Source organism: Ceratotherium simum, chromosome 28 (assembly GCF_057802395.1).
Source record: "Ceratotherium simum simum isolate JZ-2026a chromosome 28, ASM5780239v1, whole genome shotgun sequence".
NCBI lineage: Eukaryota > Metazoa > Chordata > Mammalia > Perissodactyla > Rhinocerotidae > Ceratotherium > Ceratotherium simum.
This window is the reverse complement of record NC_141927.1, coordinates 322897-337077: the sequence shown is the minus strand read 5'-3', so window position 1 is coordinate 337077 and position 14181 is coordinate 322897. Positions and strand designations below refer to the sequence as shown.

Below are 14181 nucleotides of genomic sequence, written 5' to 3'. Positions count from 1 at the left end.
CAGAGATTTGCCCTCAGCTCTGTGGCCTAAATCTCAGACTTATCGCATCACGTGGGTCATCTCGGTGATCCGTGGTACGTTTCTAGCCTGTAGGCTAGGGAGTGGTTGCACCAGGGCTTCCTGTGCACCCTGGTTTTATGAGAAATAATTGACATACATTACTGTGTCAATTTAAGGGTACAGCACGATGGTTTGATTGACATACGTTGTGAAATGATTACCACAGTGGGTTCAGTTAGCATCCATCATCTCATTTAGATGCAATAGAAAGAAAAGAAAAACATTTCTCCTTGGGATGAGAACTCTTAGGACCCACTCGGCTAACTTTCCTGTGTATCCTGCAGCACCATTAACTGCGGTCACCATGCTGTGCGTTAAGTACCGAGGACTTATTTATCCGAGAGGAACTCTTGACCACCTTCCTCCACTTACCCTCCCCCACTCCCCATGTCTGTAACCACAGATCTCATCTCTTTTTCTACGAGTTTGGTGTTTTTTGTGTGTTTTGTTTAGATTCCACATATAAGGGAGACCATACAGTATTTGTCTTTCGCTGTCTGACTTATTTCATTTAGCATAGTACCTTCAGGGTCCATCCATGTTGTCACAAATGGTAGAGTTTCCCTATTTTTTATGGCTCAGTAATATTCCATTGTGTGTGTGTGTGTATATATATATATACATACTATATTTTCTTTATTTATTCATCCATCGATGGACACTTAGGTTGTTTCCATGTCCTGGCTATTGTGAATAATGCAGAAGTACTTTCTTAGCTTTGAATAAATTCTTGTCTGCCACATTAGGTAACATTTACTGAGTGAATGAATACATCCAAATCTCACTGGGGGTTGGGTGGGGCAGGGACAGAGGCCGTGTGCTTACCCCTAACTGGAACGTGCGTGACTGTTTCCATCTGAGCAGTCTCGCTGCCCAGCACTCTCGCGGTGTCTCAGTGCATGGAAAGCTCAAGGAGTCTGAACGAGTTGGCATCATCTTCAGTGTATGAGTGGAGTTGAGAGGATCTACATGGCTTACAGCCTCAGAACTGACTGCTCTCCAGAAACACTTTACGTGGCCCGAGTTTACTCCATCTGCGATTCTATACAGCGTATGCTCCAGCATGACACCTGACGTACTCAGTTCTATTGAAAATGTCAGATGCCTGCCTGGCGAGCTGTAGTACCAGGCCTTGCAGCAGAGATGTGGATGTAAAGACGTCGTCTTTTCCCCCAGATCATCCTGATAATTCAGCAAGATACACCATTAAAAGGTCTCTTCCAACCAGAAACTTTCAGTCTAGTGACAGTGGCAGAGGAATGTGAAATACAGTGAGTGCCCTGGTGGTGTGAGGAGAGGTTTCCATCGGAGCCTGGGATCCTTGCAGGACTCTGGAGGCAGGTGGTCGATTCTTTCTGGAAAGTGCTGGATGCAGGGAACCTTGATCCATCCATGCCTCTCCATACTGCTCTGGGTGGCTGAGGCTCCTGAATGCTGAGAAGCAGCGTCCGGCCTATAGTACAGTGTCTGTCTGTGTGAGGTGACAATGAATGAGCCTCCACTCTGCTCGTTTCCTCGGTGACGTTCTCTCAAGTCCTGTCACCCTCTCAGGGACGCCCCGTTTTCAGGTGTCCACCTTCACTTGTGCTTCCAGCAGCCCCAGGCCTGGCTGACCCACAGGCCGCGGAGCACGATGGTGTTTGAGCTGTGAGCGAGGAAGGCTGAACCCCAGGCTTCTGAGGGCTCCTTGCGGACGGGCAGTCCTAACCCAGTGACGCACGTTTAAACTCACGAACTGGGGCTGGATCTGCTCACGTAGGGCCCACCCGTCCCGTGAGCGCTGCTCCTGCCTGGAGCCCCAGGGCGGCCTGGCAGTCTTGTCTTTCCTGCTGTCCTGCTTCCTCTGAGGTCCGTTCTCCACAAGCCCCTCCTGCCCCAACTCGGCTGGCTCCCCAGGAGGAGGTCTGTCCACGGTCAGCGCCCTTTCTGTGAAGACAGGGCTGCACGAGGGGGCGTGTTGCTGCTAACACAGCCTGTGTTCATGAGTGTGCTGCGTTCTCTAAAATAAAACCAACAGCAGTCCTACCCTCGGATAACATTCTGTTAACAGGTTGATCTGCTCGACCCCCAAACGCCTGTGTGTATGTAGGTGTGTGCAGAAGTGCTGATTAGTCAAGAGAGAGCATCCCAAATAAGTAATCTGCTACTTTCCATTTCATAAAAAACTAGACCCTAGTTAGTGATTAGAAACAAATCAGCCTTGAATTTGCTGTCGACTCTTCCAGGGCTGCAGACTGCCCCTCGGGGCTTCCCGTCAGTCCTTGCTGACCTGTTGATTTTAACCCCATCATTTTTGTTTGTTGTATTCTGCAGCTGAATCAAGTTTCATTCCCCCCATCTTGTGACTTTACATTTGAATTTCTGGGTCTAAGTGAGACGATTTACCCCTTTCAACATCCACCTTCACTGTTACTACATTCCTAGGAAGTTTTCTCTCTCAATTTACTTTGCTTTTATTTGTTAGCTTTTCCTCTTCTGGGACATCTGTTTAAAGTTTGTTAACTAGAGACTATTCTTTGTATCTTCTTCCTGATAATTTCCGTGGAAACACGGGGTAATGATTTAAATTTCGGTAATTCTTGTTTCCTATGAACTTTCATTATGATATCAGAAATGGAATCCTAGGACTCCCTTTAGTGCACTGAGGGGAGTGTGGAGTGAATGATGTTGGAAGGTGGTGCCGCCACTGCAGCAGGAGAAAGGCAGAGGAGAGGCTGGGAGGATTTGGGGAGTTAGGTGACCAGGTGTAGGACAGGTTTGTACCCACTGGTGTGGATGAGGGCGGGTCTAGGTCCGGTAGAAAGGCCAGCGTAAGTAGAGGGGTCAACATAAGAACTCCTGACTGAGACGTGACTTCAGCCTGGCTTTACTTCTTTCTGTTTGCTTTGCTCAGGTTCCTCAAGGTCTTCAACTTTAGGCTCCTCCCTTGTAACAACATAGCACCCATCCCGTGGTTGTTCAGGTTGAGTGCGCGCTGGGTGGGGATCCTGGCAGGGCACTTGGCACAGAGGACTTGCTCACACTCCTTCCGCCGACTCCTTCCAGGTCTGCAGGTCAAATCTAGAATTGTGTTCTCATTGAGTGTGGGCTTCTCGACAGGATCTCTGTTGTTGACCACTGCTTCCTGCAGCAGCACCATCACATCCTGGAGCCCCGGGGAGGACGAAGTGTCCAGTCCTTTACCCAGCAAGCACAGGAGCATTCCACAGCCATTACGTAACTCTCGTGATTGTAGATTTTTGTACAGCATGTGACGTGGTAGACCCACCCCTCATCCCTCGTTCTTTCTGACATCACGCCTTCTGTTGGAGTGGGTACGACAGCTGCTCTCATATCTCAAGCCCTCATTCATGACCACGCGCATCTCTAACTGGGAGCTGTCTGTGTCCTGCTCTGTCTAAGGACTCGGACCTCTGCCCAGAGTGGGATTCTGTGAGCTGGGCCTGACGAAGTCAGAGGCAGAACTACCAAGTGTCCTGGTTAGTTTTCCAGGACCCTCTCCCTGGCACTGGGTTGCCCACAGTAGTAGGTCCTTGGTCACAGGGTCACCTTGGTCATCGGGTGACCTCGGCGGGTCAAGGACGTGCTTTTATTTTCTGTTGTAATAGGGTGTCTCACTCCAGTGCTGTCAGGCAGGTCAGTTCTCAGTGTCACTTCATTTTTATATTACGTTTTTAACATTTCCACGTATTTTAAAGCTAGGTCTGACCCATGTGAGATACCCTCCTCCATTCCCTTCCCTCCCCACAAAGAAGAAAACAAAACAACCCTAGCCGTGTTGCAGCTCATGTGAAAGGCACTTGACACACAGGACTTTCAGGAAATATTAGTTCCTTTTTCTCTTTGACTCTAAGATGCCAGGCATTAATTAGAAGATGCATCCTTATTTCAGAAATGAAAAAGCTAAGACAAAATCATTTGTCTTAGATTCAACAAAAATGCATCATTTCTTCTTCAAAGTCTAGCTGTGGAAGGAGTGCAGGTCCCATCACCCCCGCAGGCCCTGAAGCTTCTAGAGAGCTGTCCTACTCGTGTCAGAAGCTTCGTCATGCCAACCTGGTTTGGGTAAAATGTGATTATTGGTCAGTCTGTTACCAAACGTGGGTGACTGTCCCGAGCAGCATGGACAAGCTGATGGGACTATGGTCCCTTGCCTCCTGAGATCACTGGAGCTGACGGGAAGAATGAACGTGTGCAGACACGAGGTAAGCGAGTCTGTGCCCGTGTCCTGCAATTCAGCTCCACGCGTATCAGGCCACCACACTGCCACCTGTTTACTTACTATGTCAGATCTGATCTTTCTCTTAACCTTCCTCAGGTTCAGGGAGCAAGTTTCCGAGGCTGGAAAGAAGTGACTTCTCTGTTCCACAGAGACGACGAGCAGCACCTGCTGGAGAGACGCACATCCCCCAAGTCTAAAGGGTGAGTGGTGGTCTGCAGAGACGTGCTCTGTCCAGGGAAGGCGACCGAGCTGTGAGGGACGCTCAACCTAACCCTACTGCCGTGCTGGCTGAACCACTCTGTCCCTCTGTCTGTCCCTCCCTCTTGAGTGGCAGATAGATAGCAGGGCAGTGTGATGTGACTGTTAGGGTTTCCTTCCCCTCATGAGTAAAGAGAAATGAGTTGTACAAATCTTGATGTTCTGGAGATGAAAGAAAATAAAATGTACTTTAGGTAGAAAGTCATGAGGTTAAGTATAAGCACTTTGAAAGGTTATGGAAAAGTGAAAAAACAAGTTTCTCAGACCAGCTCTCGAGCTTAGAATTGTAAATTGAATTTATTAGGCTTAAAGCAGCCTGTAGCCATGCTTAAGATGTTTAGTAGTTTCAGAAAACCAAGAAAAAAGGGGCCGGCCTGGTGGCGTAGTGGTTAAGTGCATGCACTCCACTTCAGTGGCCCAGGGTTCACAGGTTCAGATCCCAGGCATGGACCTACACTGCTCATCAAGCCACGCTGTGGGGGCTTATAAAATAGAGGAAGATGGGCACAGATGTTAGCTCAGGGACAATCTTCCTTAAGCAAAAAAGAGGAAGATTGGCAACAGATGTTAGCTCAGGGCCAATCTTCCTCACCAAAAAAAAAAAAAAAACAAGAATCAGGGCCAATCTTCCTCACCAAAAAAAAAAAAAGGAAGAAAAGAAAAGAAAATCAAGACAAAAGGTTAGAAATGCAAAGGATTGGTAAACTGTAAAAGACTTTAGAAAAATGAATATATTTAAACTGACATATTGGTGCTCATTTATTATAAATACTTTGAAATTTTAAAAAGTGTGCTTAAAGATGAAAATATAAATTCGGTGACTACCTAATGATGTTGCCAACGGCATGTTTTTTGATTGGAAGGTGAATCTTGGTGGGTCTGAAAGTAAAAAGTGTGCTGGTCTGAGGACCATGGGTGCCTCGGTGGCTCCTCTGCACCCACCAGCCGTGCGTGGCCTCCTCTGGCCCTGTGGCCCTGACTGCACTGCCTTCTTTTCTGTGAGGACCATGCGAGTTGGTCCTCTTGACTGTCAGGGTGGTGGCTAATACATCAGCATCTCCTGGGGGGCCTTGAAGAAACACCTGTGTCCTGGCCCCCAGTCCAATTAAATGAGACTCTGGGGGTGCAGCCTGGACACTGGTGCTTGTAACACTGTCCTGGGTGCTCCGGCTGTCAGGCTGCAGGACCAGTGGCCCCTAGTGCTTTGTGGTCATGCGTGATGATCTGTCTCCCCCACCAATCGGCCGTCCTTTCCTGACGCGACAATGTTCTAAAGTCTTGGTTTTTGTTCAGCAAATTACCACTAAATGCTTGAGACTAGGCTGCTATGTGAATAACCCTGTTGAAACCCGATTTGGTAAATGGAGGACTCCCCCATATCTCTTAGTCTGGACCCTGGGCTGGCTCTCATCTGGCTTGCTCAGACACTTGAGCACCACCTTTCACGTTGCCTGGAGGGCGTTCTCGTTTGTATCTTCTTGTCTGAGAACGAGTTCTTGGCTTGTGTCTTGCCTAGTGTGCTATCTTCAAACATGGCTTTCACAAGTTTCATTAATAACATGTAGTGACTAATTTTTCCTTATTAATTTTAATATTTAAAATTTTACACATAGATTTGGGTTAGCTGCCTAAACAATTTAAACTTTTTTAAAAAAGAACCTTGTATTTATAAAATGGACACAATTTGAGGCCCTAAGATCACTGGATCACCAACACTTAACTCTTTCATCTCCTATAGAACTAACCTACGATTAAAGGAAGAGTTGAAGACAGAGAAGAAATCTGGATTTTGGGACAATTTGGTTTTAAAACAGAATATACAGTCTAAGAAACCAGATGAGATTGAAGGTTGGGAGCCTCCAAAACTTGCTCTTGAAGATGTGGCAGCTGATTCAGGTGACACCTTGAATGACCGTGTGTCTCGGCCAGGCTGGGAGGAGGACGGCAAGGCCTCCACCAAGTACAGCAGCCTGGCCAGCTCAGGAGGCAGCTCCCGCTGGAGCCTCAAGTCGGCTGGGAAGCTCGTCAGCATCAGACGGCAGAGCAGAGGCCACCTGACAGACCACTGGGAGGAGCTGGAGTGACATGGCAGAGGAGGCATGGTGACAAGTCCACAGTTCCCAAGTATTTTCAAACCAAAATTTGCCTGATAATTGCACCTTTGTGTCTCATTTCATTCAGATTCTTAGAGTTTGTCATATCATGTTTTATTAGTATATCAAGTTGTTTAGTCTTTCCCTTATAAAAAAGAGTGGAGAATCTACTCTGTGCCTATATTTCATGTTTGGACTTTGATCTTTGTATGTCGAATTAGGGCACTCCCCACATGCCGTGACTCCTCGGTGGACGTGTGCAGGGACTGCACATGATGGCCGTACTGTACACACGTCCACTTCCTGCAGTCCCCGTGGGGCTGCAGCTGGAGATGGGAATCTGTGATGCTGTCCCGCGAGGTGCCAGTGCTGACTTGCAGTTTACCACAAAGCTTTTCATGCCATCGTTGGCTGCGGTTCTGTTTCCTGACAGCCTCCTCTTGCATGCAGCATATACGTAAAGTCTGTGACACACAAGACTGTAGCAGCTGTGCAGGTCTCCTCTGTTGCCAGAAACTTCCAATCCAGGTGTAAAAGAATCTTCCAAAGGTAGTGCTGAATTGTGTTTAACCTGGCAAATTAAACTTTTTTCCGTATTAAATTTAAAAATATGTAAACAAATTAAACACTTGAAAAGCAAAGTCATATGTGATCAAGCATGGAATACCACTCCCTGCAGACGCATCTCCTCTCCTGCCGAGGGAGGGTGGTGGCGGTGGTGCTTAGTTGGAGGTTTTACTTTTACTTCTCCGAATTTTTCAATATTGATCTTCATCTAAAAATTTGTTCTCGTTTTTTGATTGCAGATCAAAGAATGCTATAAATGTGGATCAATTTTAGTAACTTTGATACTTTTAATTTGGTTTGGAAAATATTAATTTGCTCATTATAGAGTGAAAACTATATAAAGTACTGGAAGTGCCTTTTTTCTATAAACCCCAGGTTTTTGTTTTTCACAGTGAGAGACTTACTGTGCCTGCGGTGAGAGCCTGAGCAGCTGTGTTGTGGCCAATTTGAGAGCATCACCGAGTCGTCTCGCCCACTTTCTGTCTCTGGACCTTTTGTCCTTGACAAAGCGACCCCGTGTCAGGTGCGCCTGGCCTGAGTCTCCTTAGCAGGACAGCTCTTACCTGCGGGCGGTGCTTATGTCCTAGGTAACATGGTTTGAAAGGAAAGGTGTAGGGTTTTTTTTGATTAAAGACAAAAACCGCCAGTTACATGTGCATTCCTTTCCTTAAAAACACCGTCCTCGAACTGTTCAGCGTGCACTTCCGTGCTGACCCGTGTGAGTGGGTGTTCCATTTAACATTCCTGTGGAACATGGAGCATGCCTGATGGCAGGACACCTGATGGGTGACAGTGTGTCTGTCTGTCGTCTGTCAGTCATCTATGTCTCTACCATCTATCCAAATATCTTTTTTTAATAGAACAAGAAATTTACTTGACTGAGCCTTGAAAGGGAGACATGTTTGAAGTGGTGTTAAAATAAAAATCCAGTTTGTGTTCAGAGCCCAATGGTGGAGATTTTGTTTCGTAATGCAGAGGAAAGTTTATAATTTTTAGTGTAATAGCCAATTGAAACATCTTGGTTCCTCAGGTAGACAGTTGAGCATGTAGACTGTAACCCTCCAGCTCCCTGAAGAAGCGCTTGCTGCGACTGTGCTGTGATTCAGGCAGGCATTGTAAAGCAGGAGGCAGGGAGGTTTGTCTTTGGCTAGTCCTGTCTGGAGGTGCAGGAGAGTCGACACTGCGTGTGAGACTCTGGAGTCTGTCCAGTGTGGGGACCGGGGAGCGCCACCCCGCGCTCTGGGGGGCCTGGGACCAGCTGCAGTTGCTGTGCCGGGATTCTGTAACGCTAAGTGCCTGTAACTCACCCGGGTGATGTATCCGTGATGCTCAGGGGGCACGTAGTCCTTCATAATATTGTTCCTCAGAATCTGAAGACAAAGCCAGACTGGGATTGGAATATGCACTGTAAATCACATTTTTCTTATCTACAAAGATTAATGTAAAAATGAATTTTTCTTCTGTTGTATCTGATTAAATGAAAGTAAATGTTTGTGGTTTTTAATATAAATATTTATTGATGTGCTTTGGGAGAAAAATATTTTTTCTTGATAGAATTTACCAAAGCAACTTTGTTTTGATCACAGGTTAATGAGAGAATGTGGTTGATTTTGGGGTTTTTGTTTGAATTCTGTAAACACACAACTTCACTGTGTGAAAAGCAAGTTGCCTGTGCTCCTTCTACTGTTTTATTATTTTTCAATAGGAAAGTGATTGGCTTCAAAGAAGGTAGAATTCATCCTTAATGCTGTTTGTAAAAAATAAAAGTATCATTTACGTCGTCTTTCATTATTAGTTTGCACGATTACTGGCATCTACTTAGAGGTGAAAGCTTACGATGACTTTAACCACTTACAGCTAATGGCACTTTTCTCGACACTTTAAACCTCATTTTAAAATGCAAACAAACAATACATGTAGAATTTTTCATAAATAAATGACCGATTTCAACCTACGTTTCCAAGATGTATCTTTTGCATATTTGAACCACCTTCTGATGCTGTATAATCAATACTGCGTGCTGGTCGGGGCGAGTGTGCCGTGGGGCGCCCTGGGGAGCACACCTGGTTCCCGTCTTTGATTTTACTGTCAGTAGGGTGGGAGCCTTCAGCCAGCTTTCCCCTTCAGCACCCAGCTGAGAAACCACCAACATAGCACTAGGAGTACCTTGCTTATTTAATTATCTTCATCTTTTACATACCCTCTCTGTTTTGCAGACAGTGGCCTGTTACAGAGAGTATTAACCTCCCTTAAGAACTGGGAGCTGGCTGTGCGTCTGGAGTGCGGGTGTTTTCGGAAGGAGGCACCGCTCTCCTTTCCTGGACCCACGTGTCCTGAGGAGCTGTTTCTGCCTCTGGCTTTTTACTCGCTGGTCTCACTGGAAAGCTCATCCATAGCCTGTCACCAAGGAGGCCTGGGGACCCCGCCCTCCACCGCCCTCCCTGCTCCCCACCCACCCCCAGGCTCCCTTCCCCTCCTGGTAATAGAGGCCTCTCCTCCTCCGGTGACCTGTCGCCCCGCCCCCCACACTGTCCCTCTCCTGACCTACCCTAAACCGGCCTCGGGGGTGTGGGGGGGTTCTGCATGACGGTTAGACCCCGGTCTTAGCTTCTCACTCCTGGGCCTGTGTCATTCACGTCCATAGTTATTTTCTGGCTGTTGTCATAGGCAGCACAGTATCCCTCTCACAGTTGACTTCTTTTAGCCATTTACCCACTTTCTGGTTTTTGTGGTTATTCCTCAATTGATATTTGATTGACTGACCAAAAGACCAGCAGGCAGGACACCATCTAGTGAGCTTTCAAGAGATATTGGCTGAGACGATTTTTTCACTTTGTGATACACTTGTGTTTTTTAATGATGTTCAAAATAGTCCACAAGTGGTTCAGATAGCGCTAAATGACTAACAAACAAACAAGGGAGCTTGCTGCTGCTGTTTTCTTTCTGGTAGGAAAATAGTTTCAGCGTGAGGGACGTGAGGGAGTAAGGCACCCAAGTAGCCCCTCCCAGCTCTGTCATGGGCCGAGGGGACCCAGAGCCTGCCCTTCCTTCAGCGCAGGGTTTCTGACGGGCATGATTGTGACGTGAGTGTGTCGATCCAGCAGGTGTAAGCTGTGGTGGTGTGGTTTTCCTCATGGTGGTGTGGTTTTCCTCATGGTGTTGTGAAATTCTGTAACTGTGTAAGCGTGGACGTGAGAGCACAGTGAGGGCTGAATCCCACACGTCACGCTCAACTCAGCTGCAGTGATCGTTCACTGCCATTTTCAGAACCTTACAGCTCACCTGGGAGCTGACCGTCCAGTGGCCGTGCAGCCTGCTCCCGGGGCAGGCGCTGTCGCTCAGTCGTGCCCTTTCCCGTCTGCAGAGCACTCCTGGACTGCGGGTCACTCCCGGCCGGGCAGGAGGGGGGGCCCTGGCTGCCCCCCCCAAGCCTTCTCTCACTCCAGTGCCGGCTCCTTACTGAGAAGCTGCACGCAAGGCCAGCTGAATGCACCTATTTAAAGAAAAAGCACTACTTTGTAACCTAAATGCCTTTCAATTCACATTCTGGTAAGAATCATATTGAAATAAAAAATTATAATTTTAGCTAATAGAAAAGTGATGAACCAGCTTTTGCTAGTGTTGCAAAACTGTAAAACGTCTCCTGAAAGACGTCTCTGTTTTGAAAACATCTCAGCTGTGCTATTTGGTGAACAGAGCAGACCTGGGGCCCAGGGACAAGAGGGAGGGGTGGCCGCTGCGTCCTCTGCTCGGCTGGCCTCGCGGGAAAGGCCCCGATGCGCAGGTGAGGAAGCTGGCAGAGGCAACCAGGCTGGGGCGGCCGGCACCGCGGCCTTGCGGAGGAGTTGGAGCTGGGAAATACTGAACACTCCTGGTTTTTCCTCATCTGAAGTTCGTCTTCAGTGACCGTAACCAAAAGGCAGATGGAGAGAACACCGAGTGACTCCTGCAAACGTGAGACACTTGAGTGCAAGGAGCCAAAGGCAGGCACCGCCGGGGGGCGGGGGTTGGGGGGGGGGCCGGGGCCGAGGGAGCAGGGATGGTGCTTGCCAGCCTTTCCTTGGCGTTAAGGATTAACCTAGCTGAGTTCCTTTAGGGGACAACGTGAAAGTGCCCCATGAGCTGCAGGAAAGGGGGAGTGGCAGGTGTGCCTGGTCCTGAGGACAGTGCAAGAGCCGCTGGCATTCCCGGCTGGGGTCAGGGCAGCACATGTGCTGGGAGCAGGTCACTGCCCTCCCGGGCCCAGCTGCCTTCAGGGGAGCCTCTGGGACTGGGGGACGGGTGTCCTGTGTGCCATGGTGCACGGGTCTTCTAGATGGCCACGTGCTCACAGTTGCCCCTCCTGCGTCCTTGGCCGTGTGATGACCCACCAGGGACCCATCTCTAAAGCTAGAGAATCTGGTGCTGAGAAACAGTCACTGGGCCCTGGAATGTTCTGCAGGAGGGTAGTTGATCTCATCCCCTCATCACTAACCCTGTAACCCTTCCTCTCATGTCTCAGGGGTCAACTTAACATCCCTCCCTTGGAGTTCTCCCTTACAATCTAGACTTTCACAATATGCTCCCACAATAACTTGTGTTCTCTTCATTATGCCTCTAAGGTTTGAACACAGACGTCTTTGCTTCCCTGCTGTGTCCTGCCCCCCAGCACACGTGCCCCCTGGGGCGGGCCCGCAGGAGCCTGTGCTCAGAGGCGTGACCACGGAATGAAGGCTCTCTAGCTGAAAGAGAGTCGAGCTCTGGGGACGGGAGGGCAGGCGACTCAGAGGAGTCTCTGCAGTGCCCTCAACCTGCAGAGCCTGAGAACTGCTCCTCCTGCCTGTCCTGGGCCCGGTCTTACCTCCAGCTGGTGTAACAAATACCACAGATGGGGGCTTAAACAGACGTTTATTTCTCACGTCTGGAGGCCAGAAGATTCGGTTTCCAGTGAGGGCCTGCTTTTTGGCTCTGACAGCAGCCTTCTCGCTGCGTCCGTCCTCACGTGGTGGACAGAGGAAGCTCTGGTCTCCTCGTCTTGGAAGAGCCCTAGTCCCATCGTGGGGGCCCGCCCTCACAACCTCATCTGGCCATAATCACCTCCCACAGGCCCCACCTGCTAACACCATCCCATGGGGTTAGGGCTTCGACACGTGAATCCTGGGGTCACGAGCATACAGTCTGCAGCAGCAGGAGGTCAGAGGTTGGGGTCACAGGCCGCAGAGTCGCTCCCCTGGGTCTGAGGCCCAGTTCCACGCTTAACACCATGTGGCCTGTCACCTTCGCAGACCCAGTTTCTTCATGCAGAGTGGGGAGGAGAGCACTCACCTCCCGGGACTGCAGCAACACAGACCGGCGCTGCTTCCTGACAGCAGGCCTGGGCGCCGCTGGCCCCATGGCGGGCAGGAACGTGAATGCCTAATCCGTGGGCTGGACTGAGGAGTCTAAGTGTCCATGGTTGGGACGGGGCTGCAGTCGCCTCCTGTCTGCAGGTCGTGGTCTTCACAGCTGACCAGACCCCCGCAGGAGCGGGAGCGAGTGTGAGGGTGTTGGCAGCACACACTTGCTTTCCTCATCCAGAAGCACCACAGATAATGGTGTTTTTCTGGAGGAGAGACTTGCTTTCAATAGCAGTTGCTTTTTATCCAATTTTTTTTCTCATTTCATTCCTTTTACTGGGAGTAGATCAGTAAGGAAAAGCTCTGGCTGCCCCTCTGCTTGGCATGTGGAGGCTGACAGCTCGTCGTTGGAGCCCAGTTCACTCACTGCCGTCAGCGTTTCTGTCCTGGCTGGGCAGCCGCCCTCCCCGGCGGACCCCTGTCCTGGGCGGCCGCTTCCTGACAACAGCCAGCTGTCCGCTAAGGGAAGAAGGAAGCAGGTGGACGTGGAGCTTCTCCGAGACTTGCTCTTGGGTGTCTCTGCCCGACTGGGACAGAAACACGAGACACAGGTGACGAGGACACGCTCGGCAGCGGAAAGACTTACTAAGGTCACAATTCAGTGTCAGCCCGCAGGAGAAGTTGTTTTTCCCCCAACTTCCTCCAAAGACTGCTCAGTGATGTGTCTCCTCGAGTCTCACTGGGACGTTTTAGGTTTTAACGACTGAGGATGGACTCACGTGCTCGCCCACTCCTCAGGGTTACGAGCCTATCAGCCTTTTTCCAGGACTACAGGAAAGGCAAAAACAGATTACTGACGAGCGATGACTGCGAATCTGCCAGAATGCCCTCCCAACGAGGCTGGATCCCGGTGTTCTTTCCTTGAGGTTGTACACGTACAAGAAACGTGCACTGCGTGGCACTGGCAGCACCTTAGCACAGCGACTCGAGCTCAGTCGGAGGTAACTTCTCGGCAGCCTGAGCTGCTGGACAATTCCTCCACTGGCTGAAGTCGGAAGTTGAGCTGGTCATTCGTTATCTGGTCGTGAGAGGAGCTTTGAGAAGCTCCGACTTTTCAGTGTTTTCTGGGCGTCAGAGCGGTGGGTCACCAGAGGGGAAACAAAGCTGCTGACGGCCGCAGGACGGGCGACGAGCGGTGTGCAGGCACCAGTGACAGGAGACGGGGCGGGGTGGTGACAGCGCCCAGAGCCACACGCAGCAGAGCTGGCGCGGGTCAGATCTGAGCTCTAGACCTCGTCCTGGATCAGAATCCCCAGGGAAGACATCTCGGGAGCTGAGCGCCAAAGTGACTCCTTAGAACACGAGGTTTCCAGTGCATCTGTAAGAAAGCCAGCTCGGGTCTTGGCGACCTGCATCTTAAATACAGGAGCGAGTCCCACGTGGCCCCAGTGTGAGGAGATCGGCTCCGTCTTGACCGAGTTCCCATCTCAGTTCCCTCCAGTGGAAACTCCAGCGGAACAGCCGGCTCTGGTTGAGGATTCAACCAGACTTTGCAGAAAATCTGAGCAAAACGAGAAATGAGCAAAACAAAACAAAAACTTTAAGTACTTGTTATTTAAGTTGAGTAAAACCCTTTAAAAATAGATTAACGTTTAAACGAAATGAC

At 49.5% G+C, this 14181-nt stretch overlaps 1 protein-coding gene across 2 annotated transcripts in view; it reads left to right on the top strand.

Annotated features, from left to right (window-relative positions):
- The window catches only part of TDRP (testis development related protein), a 61889-nt gene extending 52739 nt beyond the window's left edge, over nucleotides 1–9150 (top strand). Inside the window, exons 2-4 of one of the 2 annotated variants that reach the window (XM_087418264.1) lie at nucleotides 4026–4265; nucleotides 4379–4482; nucleotides 6279–9150. In XM_087418264.1, coding sequence (XP_087274390.1) covers nucleotides 4203–4265; nucleotides 4379–4482; nucleotides 6279–6624 — 513 coding nt within the window. In that variant the 5' untranslated portion in view covers nucleotides 4026–4202 and the 3' untranslated portion in view covers nucleotides 6625–9150. The remainder of the gene's footprint in view (nucleotides 1–4025; nucleotides 4266–4378; nucleotides 4483–6278) is intronic. The other variant, XM_087418263.1, reaches the window with a different exon arrangement.
- Nucleotides 9151–14181: the final 5031 nt, after the last annotated feature.